At 40.3% G+C, this 26,341-nt stretch overlaps 1 protein-coding gene across 1 annotated transcript; it reads left to right on the top strand.

The window, feature by feature from the left end:
* The first annotated feature begins 802 nt into the window (after positions 1-802).
* On the top strand, positions 803-15,908 carry rel (v-rel avian reticuloendotheliosis viral oncogene homolog). Its single transcript, XM_058651032.1, has 11 exons — positions 803-1,351; positions 1,846-1,884; positions 3,630-3,769; positions 4,323-4,471; positions 5,898-5,989; positions 9,681-9,821; positions 11,786-11,890; positions 12,057-12,275; positions 12,397-12,459; positions 12,547-12,621; positions 13,131-15,908. Exons 1-11 carry the CDS (start codon positions 1,345-1,347, stop codon positions 14,057-14,059), a joined length of 1,959 nt encoding a protein of 652 aa, XP_058507015.1. The 5' UTR covers positions 803-1,344; the 3' UTR covers positions 14,060-15,908.
* Positions 15,909-26,341: the final 10,433 nt, after the last annotated feature.

Below are 26,341 nucleotides of genomic sequence, written 5' to 3'. Positions count from 1 at the left end.
TCTATGCCACAGCGACCGTGAATTGACGTGAACATTTTTTTGTTTTTTTCCGATATTCAATACGACTTCCAAACCACAGGTGAGGTGTTTGCTGTAAAACCTCAGCTGTTGCTTTAATGTGGCGTCAGATTATGTTAATGATCCTTTGGTGATGTATGTTTGGGTTTTTCTTTCTTTTTTTTTTGCTTTCCAAAAGAATTTATTTTTACTTTTTATAATCCTAAGAATGGCAGCTGTTGTTACTGATTTGCCGAAACACATTCACCGCTCAGTGCAAGAGAAAAAACCTCGAAACAATTTGTCACTGACACAAAATAAAGAAACCAATTTTCAGTGCAAGAGATTTTGTTTTTTGTTATTTTGTTATTATTGTAAAAAAAAACTTCTATGAGGCTGATGTTGTTGTTTTTAAATGTACACTTTTTAAACTTTGACACAACAAACTGAGTTTAATTTTGTTTTTTTCTGTCAGTTTATTTATGATTTCAAGAATGTTTTTATAGCCGTTTTATCATTTTCATTTTCAAATTTTAGAGATCCTTTAAGCAAAAACAAACCATTCAATTCAACAAATGATATACAGTAATAATGTTTATCTCTCGGATTATAATTTTGAAAATTCAACTTCTTTTACATTTTTTTAGTTTGCTCAGATTCTTCTCTTAGTCTCTGCTTGATCCTTAAATTAATCCGACGTAAATATGTTGTTGTACCATTTTGGTCATAATTCAAATATTTCAAACTGCTTTTTTATTTTCTTATTTTATAACTTCATAATTCCTAACCCTAACCCGCTGGACAATCACTTTGTCCAGCGTGTGGACGCCGTTATTGTTGTCCTCCCATCCCCCATCATTCTGTCCTTGAATTTGAAGGAATTGGTCCTGGAAAGTCCTTGAATTTGATGTCAACCAAGGTGTGGGAACCCTTAATTTATTCATTTATTTATTTAATAGGGACAATACAGTCTTTTTTTAATTCTTCTGTGTGGATTTTCCTCCATTATGATTCACATATATAATAAAATGCTTTTGTCGTCTGTAAAGAGTTCATTTGTGCAGTTTTTCTGCTGTGAGATGTCCCCACACACACAGCTGTGGACGGGCGGCGACTCCTCTCACTCTCAGCTGCTCTTGATTCTCTCCGCTCTATCTGGCCTCCGATTGGCCGGTGCTGTCGGAGTGGGCGGGGCCATGAAGGGGGGGATTCCCACCGGTCTGCTGCAACAAATATGATGTTTTCAGTGCAGTATTCACTCATTCAAGCTCAGAGTGAACTCTGAGAAACAATCAACTTTGAAAGTGAGTGAGTGAACCAGTGAGAGTGTGAGTGAGTGAGTGAACCATGAATGGTGAGTAACTGCACCTTTATTTACCTGTTTGACGTCAGATGTTAGATTGACATGTTAGTACAGAATTTAAGCTTTTTCTTGTAGAATAACAGCAGTTATAATTTTACTGTCAAGCTCGTAACACTCTGATCTCGTGCTGCAACTAACAAAGTCTTTTTATTGTTGTTTATATTATCGATCAATCAATTGATCAGTTTATTAGTTGCGTGTTTGGAAAATGTCCAAAAATAACAACTTCCTTAAAAGTTTTTGTTTTGCCGACGACGTTCGACTGAACATTTTTACATTGTATTAAAGAAATCAGAAATAAGCGCAGTGAAAAAGTGATTATCAGCATCATTTAGGATTATCTGGATTAAGAGCAGCTCTGAAACTTCCTCGTGCTGCGTGGACAGACGGACAGACAGCACCGGTGTCAACCATTACAACCAAACTCAGTGATTTAATCCTGTTTATACGTGTTTGTCTGACTGGTGCCTGTTTGTCCTCCACAGTTCTCATGCCGTCCATGCTGGAGGACGATCCACACCTGAGTAAGGACACGAGACATTGTCTTTATTTGTTTGACAGCCTGTGTCTCGTCTGTGTCCGTGTCTTAGTTACCTGTCACCGCACGTCTCCACTTAACAGCCTGAGAAAGAAGAAAAGAAAATGTGTTGCAGAGTCATTTCACTTCCTCAATTTGTTTTCTTTAGACCTGCACTGTAAACGTGTGTGTGTGTGTGTGTGTGTGTGTGTGTGTGTGTGAAGTGATTTATTTCTTGTTTATTTCTCATTCTAATGAGGCAGAACCTCATTTTCTGAGGAACTGGGTTAAGTTTAGAGCTAAGATTTGAATCGTGGTGATGGTTAAAGTCGAGCTTAGACATGAACTCAGTTATAGTTATAGAGTCCTGACAAAGATAGCTGCACAAATGTGTGTGTGTGTGTGTGTGGGTGGGTGTGTGTGTGTGTGTTTCGCTTCTGCATTTGCTGATGTACAGTGGCTGCAGAATGAGGAAGGCAGGACTTCTTTCTTTTTCAGCGAGTTGTTGGTAAACGTGCGTTTCTTAATTATGTCAGAAATGTAACTGGACTTGTTTGTGACTTGAACATGTGTGTGTGTGTGTGTGTGTGTCTGTGTGTGTTTGTGAGTGTGTGAGACGCAGCTTCACTCTGATAGTGAACTTATTAAAACACAAATCTTTTACAGTATTTTTGTGTGGCTTCAGAAACTCCCACAAAAAAGAAGTCCACAGAGAGACTTCCTGGACCAGTTTTGGTTCCTCTCTTGGTTTTTGTGTCGTTTCACACTTTGTTGGTTTGGATGCAGATCGTCTGAGTCTGGACTCAGTAAAGTAAAAACATGTTGTTTGGCTAAAGTGGACGAAGTGAACACACCCAGGTTACTAATCAACGGTGTGTCATCGACAATCACACTCATTACTTCACATGGTAAACTGTGTGTGTGTGTGTGTGTGTGTGTGTGTGCACAGTCTAAATCTAAGCTGATTTGGCAACGTCATCATTTTTATGGATGCTAATGAAGCTAAAAGAATTTGAAACAAAAAAAGTTCATTCATTCATTCATTCATTCATTGACTAAACAACAAAAAAAAACAGGAAGAAAACTCCAAGTGGGCGGGGCCATCTGCCTAGGCCGGTTGTGGTTAAAGAGGAAAAGGCATTTAAAAAAATAAGAAAGAAAAAAAGAGATGCGGACAATGTTATGTTAAAGTGATAAAGTTCAAGTGTAGTTTTATGAGGCACTGACATAGTGGAGATGGAGGCTCTCTGCCAGCAGGGGGCACCATAAAATACAGTTTTTAGCCACTTAGCGAAAGGCTAACCTCAGAAAATCTACGCCAGAAAAAGTCTATAATATTGTGAAAATATGTTTCCTGCTTTATCTAAATGTAGAATGAGATAGAATAATAAGCATAAACTGACGTTTGTAAACCACTCACTCTCCCACACCAAAGTCCATAGAGAAAATCAGTGATGTTAGCTCACAGGAGCTGCTGGTTCTCTGCTGCCTCTTGTGGTCAGTTTGTGTCACTGAAGTAAATCTGAATGAACTATTTCAAAAGCAGAATTCACTAAAATAAGACATTTGAACTTAGTGATGGAGGCAGCAGTGGATCAACAACTCCTGTGTCACTGTGATGTAATATCACTGATTTGTTTCTGTGGGATTTGGTGTGGGAGAGTGAGTGTTTTTTAAAAGTATGTCTAAAAGCAAAAATGATTGTGAAGATATCATAGACACGTGGTGATCACTGACTGTGTTCCTCTGCAGTGGTGGAGCCGTCGGTCCAGATCTTCGAGCAGCCGCGGCAGCGCGGCATGCGCTTCAGGTACAAGTGTGAGGGTCGTTCAGCCGGCAGCATCCCCGGAGAGAAGAGCTCCGACAACAACAGGACGTACCCGAGTCTGCAGGTCTGTCACCTCCACCTGTAACTCCAGCTTTACTCATCAATGTCATGTTAATATGTCATATAACAATATGTCAAAATAACAAGTGGAACATTGTTTTGTATCTAAATCGATATTAGATGGAAGAGTGTTTACCTGATCCGCTGTGAATTTATCTTTGTTAAAGTAAAACTACATGAGTTAGTTTTTGTAGATAACTCTGAGATATTTTTGCAGTACATGATCAATAAGTCCACAGTGACCATTCAGTATAATGTGAATCACATGATTTCAATGCTATTCCAGAGTGTACATCACTAAAACAGGTCCATTTTACACTATATCCTGTATAACATGTGTATTTACTGCTTTTAGCATTAAGGTAACAAAAAACAGTTTTCAAAACTATTATTATGTCACAAAGTTTTTAAAGTAAGACTGGAACACTATTTCACAGTGAAATTTAAAGTTTTACAGTTTAAATATTACAGTGCATTTAACTCTTTCAGTGATAAAGTGACACTTAAACAGGTTTACGTTCTCTAAACTATTAAAACTTCCTCCTCCGTCTCCACAGATCCTGAATTACTCTGGAAAAGGTAAAGTTCGCGTTTACCTGGTGACGAAGAACGAGCCCTACCGTCCCCATCCTCACGACCTGGTGGGGAAGGACTGCAAGGACGGGTTCTACGAGGCCGAGTTCGGTCCGGATCGCAGAGTGATCGCGTGAGTTTCACCTCACACACACACACACACGCACACACACACACATTGGCAAGAAAACCAGTTCAATTTAACGTATTTAACGTACTATATATATGAAGGTTGAAGGTAACATTTAAATGTTGTCAAAAAACAACTTTTTCTGTTTATTCTGGTGAAAATTAACTCTAAATTGTATTTGTATATAACACCAAATCACAACAACAACAACAACAACAACAACAGTTCACACAATGAACAAACACGAGGCATCAGTGGAGAGAAAAGCAATCTGTGACAGAACCAGCCTCAAAGATGAGCAGCATCTGCCAAGACAGGTTGTGGTGAAAGGAAAAGGAAGTGTGGGACAGAGGAGAGGAGGGTAGAGACCGTTTAAAAACCTTTAGCAACATTTTTTAGTTTTTATAAAGAGATTTAAAAGTCACTGTTAGGTTCTAAATATGTGTCTGAAGTGGACCTGACATGTCAGGTTCCAACAGGTCCAGAAAAAAAGATCTGGGAACTTTATTATTTAGTCAGTACAGTCAATGAAAACACACACACAGGTTTGTGCAGCTATTCTTCTCAGGACCTCCATGAAATTCAAAAATCTTAGTCCTAAACTTTACCAGTGCCTCAGAAATGAGGCTCTGCCTTATTTGGAAGCAGGTTTTTTAGTCTCCATGAGGACTACAGTACTGGTCCTGACAAGGTCAGTGTTTATGACATGAAACAGAGGTCCTAACACACACACACACACACACACACACACACACACAGACACACACACACACACACACACACACACACACAAGACGCATATTTGTTGAACCATGTCTGCGATTAGCGGAGCAATATGGGAATTCCCCTGAGTGACATCACCCATATTTACTCTGTGTGTGTGTGTGTGTGTGTGTGTGTGTGTGTGTGTGTGTGTGTATGTGTGTGTGTGTGAGTGTGTGTGAGTGTGAGTGTGAGTGAGTGAGTCAGTAGGTTTAGGGCTTGTGTATAATTCACACGTCTGTAGTGAATCCTCATTCGTGCAGTTGAATGAACGAGTGAACGCCTATGTTTCATCAGACAAAGAAAATGGCCGCCACGCATCATGGCATCACCATGACACACGTTTTTGTTTTTGTTGACTCTTCAGTGTCGGACGGTTACAGTCGAGTCACTTCCTCTTTTCTTTGCTTTGTTTGATCACAGACTCAGTTTCATGTGGAACAAAATAAAACTAATCAATAAAAATCACTCAAATAACTTCAAGTTAATATAAATCAATCTTTTAGAAGAGAATATTGAGATAGAATCATATAAATAATATCATCAATATAAATAAATACAAGAACATTGTAGAATTTAACAAATGAAGTTAGAAATATGTTTTGAAATAAATTAATGTCGTGTTTTCACTCATTCATTCATTCATTCATTGTTCATCCTCCTGTAGTTTTCAGAACCTGGGGATTCAGTGTGTGAGGAGGAGGGAGGTGAAGGACGCCATCGTCCAGAGAATGACCAGAGGAATCAACCCCTTCAATGGTGAGTGTCTGTCTGTCTGTCTGTCTGTCTGTCTCTCTCTCTCTGTCCGTCTGTCTGTCTGTCTCTGTCCGTCTGTCTGTCTCTGTCTCTCCGTCTGTCTGTCTCTCCGTCCGTCCATCTGTCTGTCTGTCCGTCTGTCTGTCTGTCTGTCTCTCTGTCTGTCTGTCTGTCACGTTTGGATGAAAAAGATGTGAAGATGACGTCGTTTTATTTAAAAAAACAAGAAAACAACTGTTATCAGCTGATCGTCTCAGTGCTGCGTGCGTTTGACCCACTTCTTTTTCCTCACCCTCTCACAGCTCTCACCCCACACACACACACACACACACACTCACACACTCATGTACAAACAGGCGTTTGAGTTACTTCCTCATTCTTGGTCACAGTTGCTCAATTCAGCCGAGTGAAGGAGGCCACGTGAGAGCTGGGAACGCAGGATTCATTACAGAGGGGGGAGGAGGGGGGAGGAGGGGGGAGGAGGGGGGAGGAGGGGGGGTTCCCCGGCACTCATGATGATGATGATGATGATGAACAGTAGGTTTGTTTGCTGCAGATCTGTAAGAACACGGAGGTGCTGTGAGCATGTAACAGACAGCATCATAACCATCTCACTGTTAGACACACTTTTACAACAGGAAACTGAAGCTTGTGACACTTTGTAAAAGTGTTCACTCTCCCACACCAAAATCCCACAGAGAAAATCAGTGATTTAAACTCGCGGGGACACAGGAGCTGCTGGTCAAGTGACTTTACAAACTCATAATTGACAAACTGTAGACCTTACTTTACAACTGTGACCAAACAGGAAACCAAAGTGTTGCCTCATGTAAAAAAAAAAGAAGCTTTAAACAAATACGATATAAACCATAATATTCCGACTAAACAGCAACTGCTGTTCCACTGCTTTGGTCCCCACTAAAGTGAGGAGACCAGCAGTAGCTATGTTTCCCTAAATATCGCAGTAAAAAACTGGTAATGAAAACAATTACATTTCCAAAAACCTCTCAAAAATGATCTTTACACGACACTTGTTTTTACATTTTTACTAATGTTAGTGATTTTTACATGATTTCAAACCTATTTTTTACCATTCAAACATGGTAAAGTATTTTTTATCACTTTACAGAAAAGTGTTTCTTGACAATTCTTTCTTTTATTCTTTTCCACCACGAGAACTCAGACCTGCCACAATCATTTACATTGAACTGCAGATGTATACATGTGTTCATATAATTATATATAAATGTGATATAAGTATAATAGAGATGTTTGCAGTCACAGCATGTGTGAAATTGTGAGTCATGCAGTGGAGACACCGTTTGTGGTGACGCTTGGCACCTGCCTCCCCTTCTTTCTCACTCTCTCATAGTCACTCTGAACACTCACCCACTCACACACACCCCCACTCAGACCCCACCATCGCTGTCCCCATCACCACAGCCAGCCCCCGTCTCACACACACACACACACACACGCACACACACACAGCTGCATAGATGCCCAGCCACTTCTTTCCACCGCCGATTTACCCACAAACCCACTTTCCTGCACCTGTCCAGCCTTGACCTGGTTCAGTCCACACACACACTCACACACACACACACCTCACATCAGAGTCGCTGAGTGTGTTCCATACACACACACACACCTCACATCAGAGTCGCTGAGTGTGTTCCATACACACACACACACACACCTTCGTTTCTGCCTCCTTCAGTTTCTCCACTCGTGTGTGTGTGTGTTTGTACTTGAATACTGAATTATAACACTTTAAAATAAAAACAGCACTTTAAGAAAGAAATTAAAATACTTAAAACAACAAACAATATTAAAATAAGTAAAAAAAATGTTTCTCCTATTTCCGACTTCCAATGATCCGTGAAAAACGAATCCTGGAGAAACAAATTTCCTTCAAACACTCGCAATCTGTGTGAAAGTTCCAACGTTGTTGTTGTTGTTGTTGTTAACTGGTTTTGCGAACAATGCCCGAGATACGTTTGCGTTTACGACTTCTCAACTGGCACTCAGTGAACTCAGTGAACTCGGTGGTTGACGTCGCTTCTGATTTCCGATGTAAAAGGAACACAGCGTTAGCTTCTAACCGTCTGCTGCAGCTGAACATAGAGGAAAAAATAACCAGTGGCCAAAATCAATAAGAGCAATCGTGCAACCAAAGATCTCCTGTAAGAAACACGATCAAAAACAGGGAGGAAAGATGAAACTATCATGAGTTGTTTGGCTCTTTTTCCTTTTTTTTTCTGTTAATCTGACTCAGCCGAATCCACACAGTAATCTGGTGGTAATCTGAGCTGTGACCTGCGTCTTCACTTGGATCTGAGCCTCTGAGGAGGCGAAAGGCCGGTGGCAGCAGAGCATGCAGAGACAGAGCATGTTTCCCAAGTTTTTAATGCTTCTCTCACATTCTTTAATTATGTTTTTAAAAAATTTTAAATGATTTCAAACCTGTCAGTTTGAGATTGATCTCAACGTCACTCACCACTCGTGCAGGAGTCTCATCCCCTCACTACACACACAAACACACTCATTCACACATTCACACACTCACTCACTCTCTACTTTCCAACCTGGGGTGACCGCGCTGAGCGTCACCGTAACGACACACCTGTAGGCGGGGATGGCCTCGCTCGAGAGATACAAATTAGGAGATGGAGGAAGTGAAAGTGAGCAGATGTGAAAGCCTCTGTGTGTGTGTGTGTGAATGTAGGCTGTGGACGTTATCTGTGACGCGTTCACTCTGATCCACAGTTGAGGTTTTTGGGGACGACCTACACATGTGACACCAGCATTATAGAGAATATAAATATATATATAGAGAGTTCACATGTATGCAGTAAAGTTCTCTAACCACGACTGCACAATATTAAAAGAAAACTCTATAGTCGTGTTATTAAAAACCCAGGAAATATCAAAAGATAACTTTTGGAACTGCAGTCTGAAAGACTAACATCTAAAATGAAGGTGTGTGTCATCTGCATAAGAAAGAACCCAGTTTTAAAAAGAAGGAAAATCAATGTAAACAATTAAAATAATCTTAATTTTCACATTATCAGAGAATTAAGAAAACACGATGATTTACATTTCTGTAGCAAACTCTTAATTTTGTGGCAATTTTCTCCTTTTCCTCGCTCATTTTCTTTTGCTATATAATAGCAATAGCTATTTTGCAGTGCAGTTGCAATACAGTTATAATATATAAAAAATAGGACTTATTTAATGTAAGACTGCATTTTCATTTTGCAATGATTGTAAATAAAGGAGCGTATCATCTGCATAGAAAATAACAAAGAACAACAATTATTAAAAGTGGCAAAATCTACATAACTGATCATAATAAGCTTTATTATCACATTAGGGAACATGATAATGATGATATACATTTTTAACTTTCCAAATCTTCATTTTCGGCATTTTTCTCCAGTTTATTTAAACCAGTTAAGCCAACATTGCTGTATAATGTATTTGCGAAAATAAAACCAACATTTTAAACTTTTAAACTAAAGCTGTTTTCTGAAAGACTTAATTATTCTGCAACGATTATAAAAAAACAAGAGTATCATCTGCATATAAAAGAACAAGAACAAAGAACAAAAGTGAAGTATGCCCTAAAGATGTTTTTCAGTAGTAATTGCAAAATGATGGGTTTTTTTTGTGTGTTTGTGTTTGACCTCAGTTCCACGTGAGTTGCTGCTGCAGACGGAGGAGTACGACCTGAACGTGGTTCGTCTCTGTATCCAGGTTTTCCTGCAGGATGAAAACGGCCACTACACGCGACCTCTGAACCCCATCGTCACCAACCCCATCTACGACAACAGTGAGTGACCTCGTCAGATCAATGGTCATGTAAATGTAACATCATCACGTCATGTGCAGGGTTTAACACTTTAAACCACTTTATATTTATTTTCATTTCCACACAAACAAAAGCAACAAAATACTTAAATAATAAAAGAATAAGATGATAAGATGATGAAGTTTAAACTAATTTAAATTACCGCAAAGACATAATACAGAGTATTGTAAAAAAAAAAGAAAATATATGGGAACAAACTTTTAAAGGCAAGTTTATTAATATATCCAATTTCAACCACAAGGCATTTTAAAGTGCTTTACAGTAAAAAAAAAACTACAAAAAAAGAACAGAAGCATTAAAGATAAAAAAGGCAAAATAAAACAAGGAATTAAATAGAGAGGTAAAAGAAAGAGGGGAGAAAAGGGAAATTAAAAAAGACGCAGAAGTTGCAATTATGGTTTTCAGGCTACATTTAATTAATTGATTTTACAGATCTGCACTCAGATAGCCACTGACCTAAAATATATCTCTATAAAAGGACAAATAAATTAAATATTATATTAAATACCGTAAACATTAAAATAAAATGTTATAAATCAATTGTTGCTGGTGCAGAGTTTGTGCAGGTAAAGTGTGAGAAATGCATGTGTGTCTCAACTCTGCTCTCTCTCACACACACACACACACACACTCACACAACAAAAACTGAGAAAGAGGAAGTTCTGTTCACACACGAACCCTCAACCAGCGCCGTTACCATGGAGCACTTCCTCTTCTGACAACAGACGTGTGACTTGTGACTCAATCTGATACGGCTTCGACTCACCGACCGCTCTGTTTGTAAAGTCTTTTCAACACAAACACTCGTGGAAATGTGCGAGTTGTGTGTCAGGGGCCACGTTATAAATAAATTCTGCGTCGGACACGAGAAAAAAACATTTGTTAATTTAATCGTGCATCTTTATTAGGGGTCACGATACGATACATGATACATGGTCCGCGATACCAATAATATCACAATACATGGTCCACGATACCAATAATATCACGATACATGGTCCACGATACCAATAATGTCACGATACATGGCCCACGATACCAATAATATCACGATACATGGTCCACGATACCAATAATGTCACGATACATGGCCCACGATACCAATAATGTCACGATACATGGCCCACGATACCAATAATGTCACGATACATGGTCCACGATACCAATAATATCACGATACAACGATTCTGTGATAATCGATATATTGAGCGCCCCAATCGTGAATCGCCAGTTTTCTGGGTGACGTCACGACTGGTTGTCACAGGTAGTCCTATCGCACTCACTTCCCTCTCATTCTTCAGCAGGTGGAGGAAAACCTACAACATTGATTGGGGTTTTGCAACTCACACTGCAGTGGTTTTTCATTTGGTGCTTATATCCTTTTTTTGTTCCAGTGATTGTTCGCAAGTTTTGGTCCAAATATTTCAACTCGAGCAATTGTTGAATGCAATCACACACATGTAGCTCCTTCTCTAAAACTGCACCACAGGATTTGTGGTAGCATTCGGTGGGTCATTCCACCAGTGTAGAACGACACATGAAAAGAGTCTGGATTGGCTTGTGCAGGGTGTTGGCACCGCCAGATGACTATCCTTGGATGAACGGAGGATTCGAGGGGTTACATGGGCAGCTAAGGGTAGCCAGTGGGGCTCAATGAACAGAGGGGTGACATGAAGACCAGGCACGCTGTAGCGGTTTCACATCCCAGGTCGGGAGGCCTGTTAGCAGGGCGTTGCAGTAGTCAAGGCGGGAGACGACCAAAACCTTTTGAGAAGAATTTTGTCACATTTATGTAAGATGGTAATAGTTATAGGCAGGTAACGTTCAATACAGATCCAGGAGGTTCTTCTGGATCCAGTGAAAGGTTTTCTTAGATCTTGTTTCCTCTGTTGTTTACCTTGTTGTTGTTGTTGTTGCATCATCAGGAGCCCCAAACACGGCAGAGCTGAGGATCTGTCGGGTCAACAGGAACAGCGGCAGCGTCAAAGGACAGGACGAGATCTTCTTACTCTGTGACAAAGTCCAGAAGGGTATGTGTTGTCTGCGTCTACCGTTTCACACATTTCACACTTCTCATGTTTTTCACCTAGCTTAATTCTATTTTCTTTTTAATTCATCTTCATTCAATCATTTCATCCATTAGTCCTTTCTCTGCATGTTCATTCCTGTCATCCCATCCTCAAATTTTACCTCCAGATGACATTGAAGTGCGGTTCTTCTCATCCGACGGCTGGGAGGCCAAAGGCTCCTTCTCGCAGGCGGACGTTCATCGCCAGGTGGCTATAGTCTTCAAGACTCCGCCCTACTACAACACCTCCATCACAGAGTCGATCACGGTGCAAATGCAGTTGCGGCGACCCTCGGATCAGGAGGTCAGCGAGCCCATGGACTTCAGATATTTGCCGGACGACAAAGGTGAGCCATGAACCTTAGATTCAGAAACCTTTCACACCTCTGATAGTAGCCTAAAGGAAATGGGAACCATTTCTCGGTTATTTCCAGTTTCTCTACATGAACATTTTGTGTTTCTCTGTAGACCCGTATGGCTACAACGAGAAAAAGCGTGGACGATATGAGCTGATTAAGATGGGATTGACAGGTAAGAGACTTGGAACCCTCTGAAGAGTTGATACGATTCTACATGTAGAAGCATTTATTTAATACACGTCATGTGATCTTCCTCTAGGTGGTCATTTCTCTGGTCTCGCTATGAACAGACCGAAGGCAGTGTCGCAGTCTACCATGAATCATATGCGTAAAGGTAACAGCTTAATAATGATAGTTAAAGATTGAGACCCAGCATAAAACAGGCACAGCTGTTGAAATAGATGACATGTTAAGCAGTCTATGATATCTTAAGAATATGTTCCCCACTTTATATTGCCATGACACAGCCTTTTTTCCAGCTGGAACCTGGAGTTTGTAAACCATTTACTCTTCTGCACCAAATCCCATTGAGAAAATCTGCGTTTTTCAACTTGCCAGAAACCAGAAGGTGGTGGTCTACTGCTGCCACAAGGATTTCAAACACTGACGTCACAAAATAACACATTTGAACTTCACGATACACACAGAGATAGATTAATTTACAAAGCAACACAGATTAATGATGAGATAAACTTAAGTTAAGTGGCTTTACTGTTTTATCCTGACGTCTACATGAGTAGCCATGTTTTTACTGAGATATGGGTTAGCTCCCGATGCTAAGGGAATGGGTTTATCAAAATGACTGCTCTGCCGTCACACTAAATGTCACTCCATGTGTTCCAGATCCCAACAACATGTACCTGAGGCAGCAGACTGCATCTACCATTCAGCAGCAGCAGCACCAGCAGCAGCAGCAGCCCTCCATATTCAACCAGCAGTACCAGCCGGGGCCTCAGAATGTGATCATGACATCACATGTTCCTAATGTACAAATCGGCCAATCATGGGCAAATCCTAATCCAGCACTCTCAGTGGATACAGTCACCATAAACCACGGTGCCATGAGCAATCTGCCTCGTCCCAACAGCAGCAGGCAACAGCAGCCAAAGCACGGATCTGGTTACCCTCGCAGAATGGAGCACCCCGGCTGTGAGAACAACACCCTACCACAGCTCTCCATCGGGGACCTGCAGTGTTTGGATGCAGTCCCTCAGGCCACTTTAAGGAATCAGTCGGAGTCCCCAGCCTTCCACCTGCACCAGCAAAGGGCTGAGCTTGACTCTGAGACCAGGGCCCAGAACCATGCGGGCAACCAGAATCAGGGACTCCAGACTATGTGGCCGACTTTTAATACCCTCAATACAGTCCAGAACACGTTTAACGGGTCAGTCCCTGGAGGTGGTAGCGGGTCACAGGGGCTAGGCTCTTTCCCCTTCCTTGAGGGAATTGAAGGGGATGATTTTCTGAAGATCCTGGTGGGAGGGTCTTCTAAAACTGGCCTCCAGCTGAAGCAGGAACCCCAATTCACAATGACACAGGAGAGCCACGCTGCTCTCATGCAATCCCCAAGAGAAAGCCAAGGTAATACATACACCAATTTGCTCCCTCGGCCAATGAGTAATGGCACAAACATGGATCAAATGATACACGATGGTAGCGGCGGTGCCCAGGGTCTTAAGAATCTTCAGAATCCTTACTCAAACAGTATGGCCTCAGTCGGCCCCTTTTCAACTGTGGCTGACTGGATCAAAGCCAATCGCCAAAGTGAATGAAAGCAGTTGTGGCATCAAAAAATAAACAGCTCCGAGGGCTTCACCGGTCTGGTCTGGTTTGGCCTTGCAAAGCCACAGATTTTGCTTTGTGTGTGTGGGCAATAACCAGACAAGGAGGTAGGAACTGTCTTGTTCCCTGATTCGCCAAAGACATCACAAGGAATGCTACCTACATCTAACTAGGTCTGGTCTATGTTGGGATTTCCCCATTGCATTTTTCCTTGACGACTAGTAACATAATTCATTATTTAGTTTAGTTGGAGCCTGTTTTTTTGGCCTTTCTGTCATGTTTGGCCATTAACCATTATCTCCCATTAAATTATACCCAGAAGGATACACCTTTTGGAATTTTTGTTGCTCAAAAATGGGGGGGACACATTTGTTGAATTCAGACATGGTTCTTGGTGGTTCATGGTGGGGATGTCGTGTGTGGTCTTTGTTTCTCATCAGCAAACTGTAAATACACTTTTATTCCACATTGTATCAACCCACGAAACGGAGGCAGTACAATTTCAGAGGTTCTCTTGTCTTATACCAGTGACACCATTTTATATTTGTGTAAGGTGTTGTGTGAAGGTTCCACCCTGCAATCATTGATTGTGCATTCCAGTTTTAGTTGGAAGTTGTAATTTCCCAGTTACAAGTAGGAAGATTAAAGCCCTCAACACATTCAAACTCCAAACTTGAAAAATTCAAAATGGATGCTCTTAGCATCAACAAAATTAAAGATGTACTGGGGGTTTCTGTGTTCTTTATTTCCGATCCAATAAGTCGTTCACAGAGTATTGTCCTACTGGTTCCAGTTTTTCATGTATGAAATACCCTGTAATGTTTATCAAATGGACCAAGATGGCTTGCTACTTAGCAGACCTAACTGTGTCGCTAACATTAACCACAGAATAACCAAAGGTGGGGGAAACATTTCGATACCATTATGAAATTAGACGAATTAGAACATTTCAGAGAAGACAAAGTAGTTTGCAAGTTAGCAAACCTAGCTGAAAATGCTTAAAAAAAATATATATATATATATATATATCAACCACCGAAAATCCCAGTTAGCCACTCTCTGTGGAAACTGGAATGCATATAACTCGGGTAGGACTTACAAGAAAACTGGAATGAACTATTTAAAGTGATGAGTTGCATTATAGCTGTGACCACGTCCCCTTATTCACTGATTAGTTTGGATTACTTTAAATAAAACAGAGCTCAGTTCAATTGACCTGGATTCTAACACCAGAGAGTGGTGGATTCATGCCTCACTGGTGTTTTCTAAGGTGAATGTACTGCTTTTTTCATCATTTCTTTGTCTCTCTCAGGAGAAATTCCTGTTATTGTAGATGAACTTGTTATTGCTTCATTCATAGCTTCATATTTTTGCGTTCTTTGACAGACTGTTTGCTATTAAGTGCACTCTGTACATACATGTTAGCCATAGTTGAGCATGGCTTGTGCTGAAACACTCGACGATTGGCAAGGTACTGAAATTTCCATTGAGGAAGTGGGAGGAAGCACTTTGAGTAGGTGTCTTTCCTTTGTAATGACTATGTCATACCAGTGATCACATATATTCTCCAGAGTTTTCAGAGATGTTTTATTGATACATACTGTATGTTAACTTTTTTGTTTTTCTTTAATTGTTTTATTCATTCAACACAAAGTTTTCTGGACAGGAAGTGACTGGACATGTGATGATGATGATGATGATGATGATGATGGAGAAGAATTTTACCTGTTTTCTTACTTAGTGTACATTCCACAAGCTTTGATGAGTACATTGTAAATGTTGCTTTTTTAAAAAGAAAAGAATTGTACTACATTTTCTTTATTAAAAAAAATCACTTTCTTCAAATTGTGTCAGTTATTTGTATTTGTCAGTAACAAAGTGCACATATAACAGATATAATTGAGATATAATTTAATCAGTTATTTATATGATTGTGAAACACTGTGGGCATTAGTTATCATGTCTAAATATAAAGCAGAACTTTAACCAAAAAAAAGAATCAAGAATGGAAAAAACAGAACTCTTAGTTTCATAATAAAATATCGGTTAGTGCAAAAATAAACGCTTCACCTCATAAAACCTCTGCTAATTTAAGTGTACGTCATATTAAGAATATGATTTTGTCTTTTACAACAACAAAAAATGAAGTATGTGTCACGTTGTATAAACCACACCAAACCCCATAGAGAAAACTAGTGATTTTAACATCACAGCACACAGGAGTCTCTGATCCACTGCTGTAGACCAGCAGCTCCTGTGTCCGTGTGAAGTAAAATCGCTGATTTTCTCTATGGACTTTGGTGTGGGAGAGTGATTGCTTTACTAAGCCTGTCAAATGACAAGATGAAGCATTGAACATGTTATATGTATATGAATTTGTATATGTACTGTGTATATGTATATGTATATATATATGTTGATACATAGATCACTCACTCTCCCACACCAAAGTCCATAGAGAAAATCAGTGATTGTAACATCACAGCGCACAGGAGTTGTTGATCCACTGCTGCCTCCTTTACTAAGTTCATATGTGTTATTTTGTGACTTTGGTGTTTGAGTTATTTCAGTTGGAAACACAAACTTTTCAAACACGGCAGCAGTCGACCAGCACCTCCTGTTTCCCTGAGTTGGTTTTCTCGATGGACCTTTGTGCAGAAAGGTGAGCTGTCAACAAAGTGATGTCAGCATATGTTTCCAGTTGGAAAAGATTGCCTTGATGGTGAGATAAGAGACGTAACGTCAGAACCTCACATCTACATATATATACGTCACACATATGTTGTCATCAGTAGGAATAACAACAATATTTCCTCTGGTTGCTAAAATAAGGAGAAGATAACCTGACACTGACTCAGGTTACTGACTCAGACATTCCTCAACAACAGACTGAACCATGTGACTCTGCACTTTCAGTTTGAATCTGTCATCCCGTTACTTTTCGTCATGGCTAAACAGAGCTGGACTTCAGTCAATATGAAAGCGAGTGTGAACAGTGAAACCAGGCTATGGTCAAAACCTGTTTCACTGCCATATTTAGGCAGAAAACGCAAGTGTTTTTGACCTCACAGTTGAATATGAACAGTCATACAGCAACAAAACAAAAGTGAAAATATTATATATTATACAGCATTCTTTGTCATGTACATCATCATTTCAATAGAAAAGTCCAGAACTCTAGAAACGATAGAATACACACATACTATTCCACACTTTCTTCTCAGGAGCCAATAACAAGAGCCTCCACAAGGAGGCAGTAATGCAACAATATGGTTGCTGAAGAAGAAGAAGAAGAAGAAGAAGAAGAAGAAGAAGGTTCTTGAAGTTCAGGAAAGTTTGGACATTCTCCTTCTAAAAAGCCGTAAAAGAAGAGGTTGGTGTCGTGAAACCTTGAGCATTCATTGTAGAAGAGAACATGTACCTTTAAACCTTATTTTCATGTAGAGTTTTTAAATAGAGTTGGATGATAATTCCACAAAGTCTTCATTGTTTTTATGTTTGCATGGTCTTGTTTGTCTGAAATAGCTGCTACCAATCGTGTTCTTGAAGTCTAGAGAACTTTCAACTGATGTGATGAATGTTTGTAGAAAAGTTGCAAAACCATAGTTGAAGTTGAAGAAAAATGTTTGTTTCACGTTATTTTGGTGCAAAGTCACTGTTATTTTTAAGGGTTTTTAATATAATGTTTGTTGTTTTTAATGTTTTTATGGTCTTGTTTTCTCAAACAGCAGCCTGGACCTGCCACCAACATGGCTGACGAGTGACAAGACACATTCCTAGAAGGACTTGGACCTGGTTTTGACCTCACAATATAAAAAAGTAAGCATTGCCTGGTTGTGTTAAGCACACGTAGCTTGTCCGTCGCCTCACCGCTTCTTCTCATTACACAGGAAATGACGTGTAAGTCAGACACATGTGAAAAGAGATTATTACCTTGAGGTTGCAATGATGTTGAGGTGACAATGAATGACATCAGGGCTCCGTGTCATAGGTGAAATCTTGATAGATCTGTGATAGAGCGTCTGTGATGCTTTAGCCCCATTATGCTCTGGTTAGCATTTAACTGTTTTGCTTTATTAAGCTTTCTTATATGACATCAGGGACTGATGGTATCATGCAAGAGTCTAAATTGAGTAGTAAACATGGTAAACTTTGTTTGTCATGTTTATACATAGTTTGTACTAAAGATGCTGCAGAGTACTGTACATATCTCTTGCTAATGTTCTGCGAGACAGTAACTCATCACTTTTCTGACAGGAAACTGAAGTTTGTAAACCACTCACTGTCCCACACCAAAGTCCATAAAGAAAATCAGTGATATTAACATCACAGCACACAGGAGTTATTGATCCACTGCTGCTCATCATGCAAATTTCAATGTGTTATATTGTAAATTCAGTGATTACATTCTTTTGTTCAGATTTACATCTGTGACACAAACTGACCACACGAGGCAGTAGTAGACCAACAACTTTAAGCTCCTCGCAGGCTAAAAATGCTTAATTTCTCTATGGACTTTGGTGCAGGAAAGTGGACAGTTTACAAAGCAACAGAAATATCAGTTTACAGTTATTATAGTGAGATAAACTAGTAAAAAAAACGACCCTGTAATTATTGTAGGTGTAAACTGGCATGGATTTTACAACGTGAACTTTATGTTACATTGTTTCAGCCACGGAAATACTTAGTAAGTAGCTCATAATTAGGCTGCTAATAAAAGGGAAAAGGGAAAGCATCTTTATTGTCATTATACTGGTATTGTACAACGAAATGTCGAGGTCAGATGGAGGGTTGATCAGAGCCGCTGCGACTGAGCGCGCCGCCACAAGGGACCAACCTGACCGAATGTAACTAACATGTTTTGATGGTGGGAGGAAACTGGAGAGCCCAGGGGAAACCCACGCAGACATGGGGAGAACATGCAAACTCCACACAGAAAGGTCCCAGACCAGGAATTGAACCCAGCACCTTCTTGCTGTGAGGCAACAGTGCTAACCACCACTACTAACCACTGCGCCACCATGCCGCCCTAAAGATAACTAGACAGATAACTCGTTAACTATGACCTAAATATACAGATAACTGGTTAGTCATATTAATAAGTATGTGCTAACAAAGATAACTAGACAGATAAACTTGCTAACTGTTAGCTAAATATACAGATAACTAGTTAGCTAAATGAGTAAGTGGGCTGCTAACAAAGATAGACAGATAAATTGTTAGCTGGTATTAGCTAAATAAACAGATAGCTATTTAAGTATTAGCTAAATAGACAGACAACTAACCCTATCTAATTAATAAGTAGACCGCTAACAAAGATAACTAGACAGATAACTCTGTCTAAAGATGTCCAAAGATTTACTCCCATATTTCCTAAAATCATTCATTTTCTCTATGATGTTTGGTGTGGGAGAGTGAGTGGTTTACGCATGTTTGTTTTCCAGAAGGAGAAGGGCGTCTAAACATGAAGGAAAGCAGAAAACTTAGCCTGAACGTGACATAGGTGAGTTTTAATTCTTTTATTAGCTGAGAGGTTTGTTGTGCGACTAAAATCAGATGGTGTTTTTATGGAGCTATGTGTAAATACCTCAAAGCTAACCACTGAACCTGAACTATCTCCTTGATGTCAAGTTACTAGAAAACAAATGACAAGCCAGCCTCGGCGTGTTGTTTTCCTCTCGTTTTTACAGTTTACAATATTGTAAAGTCGTCACTTTGATTCTAATCGAGCTGCTTTTCTCTGACAGGAGGGTAATTTACAAGCAGACGACGTCCAAATGACGCGTCGTTACCGAGGAACCCAGGATGTGCTGCACTGGCGACGCTGGTTTTCTCTTGTACTGGGAGACTGAGGTATATACACTGCTGTGTGTGTGTGTGTGTGTGTGTGCGTGTGTGTGTGTGTGTGAGTGCGCCTCGCTTCCTTCCTGTGTTGTTGCCCGGTGTGAAATCTCACTGAATCTCAGGGTACTGTAAACAACCTGGTCCCAGCTCACATGCACACACTGCATTTCATTTATTACTCCATTTTCAATTAAATCTGCAGCATTTGGTCATTTTTTATTCCCTTAAATCTCCTTTTGCTGAAAACAAAATGGTTAAGAGCTGAATGTGAAGTGAAACTGAATGACCTACATAGACTTTAGAGCTGCAGCTAACAATTATTATCAAAATCAATGAATCTGCTGATTATTTTGTTCTTTAATTGGTTTGTTTTGAAATGATGTCTTGTTTTTGTCCACAAACCAAATGTATTCTGTTTTAATGATTTCTTTATTTTATGTGGTTTTAGAAAGTCCTGACATAAATGCACAGATTCAGCAGGAACAACAGATTTCAGCTCCTACCACAAAAGGCACAAAGTGTACAACATCTTATGAATATATTCACCACTTCATCTCACTGATAGAACTTTTCTGAATGGAAACTCTGAAGAGAAAATCAGATAATCAATCACATATGAACTCAGTGATGTGTGTGTGATGCTAAAGTCACTGGTTTTCTCTGTGAGCGATGACACACATTTCAGTCTCCAGTCACTTAAAGGTGTCCTGAATATGTCATAGAATGAAGATGATATAGACTTTTAGTCGGTGTGCGTTTAGTTAAGTTGCTTTAAAGTTGTGTCACAATCACCGCCCTGAATGATCCTGTTTGAATACATTTAAGTGTGTAGTGTTAAGAGATGATGCAGGGTGATGACATCACACTGCATGTGTGTGCCGGTGCACATGTGTGTGTCATGTTTGCTCCTCGTTGAAGTCAACTTAAGTTTGTGTGTGTGTGTGTGTGTGTGTGTGTGTGTGTTTCGACATTTCCTAACCGTGTCCTGGAAAAAGACGAGATAGACCTGTTTAGCCACCTATTTCCAGTAACGTCCCTCCCTCTGCTGCACTGTCTCCTCCCCCCTCTCTCTTTTCTGCTACCCTCCTTTCTTCCTTTGAAGCTCGCACACACACGCACACACACACACACACACGCACACACACACACGCACACACACACACGCACACACACACACTCACACACACACGCACACACACACACACACGCTGACACACTGACTGAGTCTGACAACATCGTCATCCTGTCACACTCCACCTTAGTGAACCTGCTGTTATGTCACCAAACGAGTCTGAGGTTAATCAGCCATCATTCAACAGAGACGTGATAATAATAACAATAATAATTATAATAATTATAATGATGATGATGATAAATCACTAAATCAATCAAACAATGTTTATTTGTATCAGCCATGATGTCCCCAAAGGGCATGACGTAAAAGTATAAAACATCAACATAAAAGAATAATAACAATAGACCAAGTGCCACTTTATTAGGAACGATTTCTCAATCACCGAGAGCAGCATTACACGTCACCAAACTGCATTGTGGGTCTGTTGCCTCACTTTGCTCATGTTAAACATACTACACATGTTTTTTGTCACTTTTGTGTTAGCCAGGACAGAGAGTGTGCGCTTTAGCACAACTCGGCTCGGCTCTACTATCACTGCTTTTCCATCAGTGATAGTACCAAATTCTTATAATTCCAAAATCTACTTATAATTCCAAATCCCACTGACTGGTCAGAGAGTGTCATCACTGAAGAGTCATGAGCGCGACGTCTGACGCAAGAATCAAAGCCAACAATGTCCAACTGTAGATCACATTTAAAAAGACTTAAAAATCCCTGAGAACATGTGTTTATCTCCAACATTTAGCAAAAGAAATGTCTAAAATGTCAATATTTGACAGAGGAGTGTGGTGTATTTAGAGACAGCACTGCTGAAAGCCGCCAATCGTGACCACGTTCAGTGGTATTTCAGTTCAGTGACTGTGTCTCCGCTCATGCAGGAAGTACTGCACCATTCTGTGAACAAACCTTTTTAATCAACTGATATAACATGAGTCAGTTACACCCAGTTTAAGTGTTACCCTTAACCTAACCCTTAAACGTCTAAAACCAGGTCTTCACCTGGCTGTTTAAGCCATGAAAAAGTTGTGTTTTTCTGTTTTCAGATTCAGTCTAGACACTAAAGCTACAGTGAGAGTGATCAGTTTCATGGAATCATGCTGGCATAATGTCAATATCATTATCAGCAGATCTTGCTGGAAACCACATGTCTCGCGTAAAAAGTAGGTGAGACGTCAAAACTCAAAAATAGACTCACATGTGCATTCGAATCTGTTCAAACACATGATGGAATGCAGCAGGTCCAGGTTTTACCTTCCACCAGCACCAAGCGTCAGACTCGCTCAGAGTTAGAGTTCCATCACTTTCAGCCTTTTTTTAAAGCATAAATATCAACAAAACCTCAACTTCAATTTCAGCTCAGCCTCATCATTTCGACGACGACATCACTCAAGAGATCGTGGTTTAACCCGGCGCCATGTTGAGCTTTTACAACATGAAGATCCATCCAGAGGTTCTGGATGTCCACACAACATGTGTCTCACAAATCAACATTTCATGTTATAATAAATGGTATGTTTCCTAATTGTATGTTAGGTGGGAGCAGACCCATGAAGCACTAGCCTACAAAGTGCTCTCTTAAAAGCTTATGTTGCCCCTGGACTACTCCAGTCATCGAAGGATCAATCCAGACCCACCAAGCGCTACCAGAACAGGGTATCTTCAAGTCTATCTTCAAGAAGCTCTTGAAGACCCAGCTCTTCCAAGAGCATCTTCTGTCCTCGCACTTACCTTTTAGCCCCTCCCCTGCACCATGTCCTTCTGCACTTGGATCCACCTCACCACTCTCAGCCTCTATCAGTCCACTGTTCCTCACTAGTGGAGTTCTTTCCAAGACTTCTTCTTCCTCTTTTGTAAGTCGCTTTGGATAAAAGCGTCAGCTAAATGCTTAAATGTCTTTTTGGCCTGATAAAGAGTGTGTGTGAGTGAGTGAGTGAGTGAGTGAGTGAGTGAGTGAGTGAGTGTACGTATGCACATCCATGTCAGTTTTGGAGCTGTGTGGGGATTTTCCCCGGGCTGTGAAACATGAGTTGGGTCTTGCACGAGGAGCGTCTCCAGCTACACGTACCTCGTGACACCTGTAATTAAAATGTGCTAAAGGAAGTTTGCAAATTGTAGGATCAGGGAAATTGCGCTCAGAGAAGTGGAAGTAATAATCACAGCTCTGTGTATCTCACAGCCAAGGTGTTGGCTTCAGTGATCACGCAGGTGGTTCATGTGATGACGACATTGTTTGGGCGTCGTTCCATGAAGTAGACAAATTCTTGTTTTAAAAATCAATAATAATGATTTAGTTTGGTGTGGTCTCTCGTCTTAAGTGATATGTGGTTGTATGAGGTCCTCAGAAAAGTGTCTTTATCTCACTGTGAGACACTGAAGTTTGTAAACCCCTCACTCTCTGCACCAAAGAAAGAAGAGAGAAAATCAGTGATTTTAGCATCACACAGGAGTTCACTGCTCCACTGCTGCCTCCATCAGTAAGTTCTAATGTTATTTTTTTGTGTATTCAGCATTAAAAATCCTTTGTTCAGATTGACCTCAGTGACACAAATTGACCACATGAGGCAGCAGAGGACCAGCAGCTCCTGTGTCCCCGTGAGCTTAAATCACTGATTTTCTCTATGGACTAAGTGGTTTTAAAGCATTACTTTATGATCTCTCAAAAGTATATTATTCACTTTGTCTTGCTCTAAACTTGAGTTTTCAAGTGACTCACTCTACAACACCAAAGGTTTTAGCTCTTGACACAGGAGCTGCCAAGAACTAATAACTCTCTTCTCTCTCAAATCTCTTTCTCTTTCTAAGGATTTATTTGGCATTCAGATCTGTCACTTTACGCACTCTGAAATTCCACTCTTTGTAACTGGTGGTGTGGCGTGTTTTTGCTGGACATCACGCTGGACTGGCCTGAAAGTAACGTGAGCACTTTGCACAAACACTAGTTCCTCCTTATTCTTTCCTTTTCTGTGTGTGTGTGTGTGTGCGTGTGTGTGTGTGTGTGTGTGTGTGTGTGTGTGTGTGTGCGCGTGTGTGTGCATGTGTGCGTGTGTGTGTGTGTGTGTGTGTGTGTGCCGCATTCATGATTATTGCACAAAACGCAAAGCAGAGGGGAAGATGCAGGGTGACACAAAAGTGGAACTGTTGAGAGAGAAAAAGTTGGTGGAACATACACGGATCAGCTGTTGATTAGGTTTTGGTGAGCACAGACAGTGAGTGCTCACCGCAGGGTCATGATGTCACTTCCTAACAAGTTTTTAAAAAACACATCACAGGTGAGCGTGTTCTCAAAAGTCACACAAAAGTTACAAAAGTTACAAAAGCTTAAAGTGAAAGTTCAGGGCGTTTTTTTGTAGTGTGGCTGAATGAGGTAATGATAACTAGACAGCACTAACTGGGCTGGGAGCGCCCCCTGTGCTGAGAATCAGTCTGTGCAGGCAGGCTGACTCCATGAAAACACAAGAGTCTACAATATTTGAAGATTATAAATATATATATATATATATATATATATATATATATATTATATTATAAATAGAATATTTGAATTTTGACACGTTCACGTCTGTATTTTTATAAACCACTCACTCTCCCACACCAAACCCCATCATCACACACAGGAGTTGTTGATCCACGTTCAAATGACTTATTTTGTCCCTTTGGCATTTAAAACCCTCAGTGACACAAAGTGACCACACGAGGCAGCAGTAGACCAGCAGCTCCTGTGTCCCCAGTGACATTAAATGGCTATTTGTTTCTATGGCGTTTGGTGTGGCAGCGTGAGATATTCTAGTCAAAGTAAAGAGACTGATCCTGCTTTACAGAATGAACATATAGGTTTAAATCCTAAAAAAGAAGAACCTATTATTGACATTATCTTTCTTATATCGACCTACATCGTCTTCTTTCGCTGCCTACACAGCAGCAGCAGAGTGAATATTACATCACATGTCATTTAGCAGACACTTTTATCCAAAGCGACTGACAAGGGAATTGAGTACAATCAGTTGAACGTCTTTCACACACAGGGTACTGGTCTTAACCACTGAGCCACTCCACCCACGTGTGACTATCATGTGAGGACGGATTCCCCTGTCAGCGCTCACTCATGTCTCAGTGTTGCTGAGGTTAGTGAGTGGGTTAACCTGCGACTGTGTCGCTGCTGTGACGAGAGCAGCTGTGCAGAGGTGTGTGTGTGTGTGCGTGTGTGTGTGTGCGCTGAGGTTTCAGCGAGGAGTCCTGTGATGTCAAATGTGTGTGTACGTATGTCAGCGTATAGAACGCCCGTGTGTGTGTGTGTGTGTGTGTGTGTAGGAGTGTGAGGCTGACGTTTGAATCCCAGCTGATCCAGGGTCGTGTGTGTGTGTGTGTGTGTGTGTGTGGGAGGACACTGAGCTGATGAGTGTCCTGATATTTGAGGTTTTGTGTCGTCAGCCTTTGACCTTTATCACTGTGGTTAAGATCAGCGACATTAAATAATCATTTGCATTTAAACACATCTGCAAATGACGCCCCACAGGAAAATGAGCTTATAAGCACAATTCAAAATTATTTTTACAAAAAAGGAAAAAAGTCGCTATTAAGGGTTCGTACACACGGGATTGAGTTCGGGACAATCTGCAAAAGTTTTGTATGGTGTCTGCTTTTTCATCCTCATGCAACCGACTTTAATCATTTAAAAGTATTTATTTATTTGTTTGAAAATACACTTTTTGTTTGCAGGGATTGGAATTCTCTTTTGCTGGAAATCGTTGGTAATATCTCAAAGATAATCTGACAAACGTTACATTTACAGTTACAATTATTATTAAGTATTTTGTCGGATTGCGGCGGGGAAAACTTAGGGGGCGTACAAGATATTTTATTTGTGTCTTTGATCAATTCATAAAGTGTTGTTGGATGTATCCTAGTTGTTATTATTGTGACTCAAACTTCAGATTTTATTGATATGATGTCAATTTTCACAAAGGAGGGAATTTCCCATTTATCTGCATCAGTGTAGCCTGATAATCTGACCAGGAGTTTTGTCACCCTCTGTTGGACAAATGTGAACATACATTTTAATTGTATGAGTTGAATGCATCCCATAATACTTTTCACACACTCTATTTAATTACATTTAAATACAAAACTCGGCAATGCACCATTATTTTATTTTATTTTATTTTATTTTATTTATAGAAAGCGTATTTACATGTCCTGATGCTCTTTCTCCTCCTGACCGACTGGTGGCGGTAATGCGCCATTATGTTGTTTTGACAACCGCCATTTTAAATTCTGACACATGATGGAGTAGTAG

Source organism: Solea solea, chromosome 15 (genome assembly GCF_958295425.1).
Source record: "Solea solea chromosome 15, fSolSol10.1, whole genome shotgun sequence".
Lineage (NCBI taxonomy): Eukaryota > Metazoa > Chordata > Actinopteri > Pleuronectiformes > Soleidae > Solea > Solea solea.
This window is presented reverse-complemented; position numbering and strand designations above follow the sequence as displayed.

Excerpts from the sequence above, each read along its gene's own strand:
- rel (XM_058651032.1), top strand. Across the intron at positions 3,770-4,322 it reads GGACGTACCCGAGTCTGCAG|ATCCTGAATTACTCTGGAAA; the intron begins GTCTGTCACCTC and ends CCGTCTCCACAG. Across the intron at positions 12,276-12,396 it reads ATATTTGCCGGACGACAAAG|ACCCGTATGGCTACAACGAG; the intron begins GTGAGCCATGAA and ends GTTTCTCTGTAG.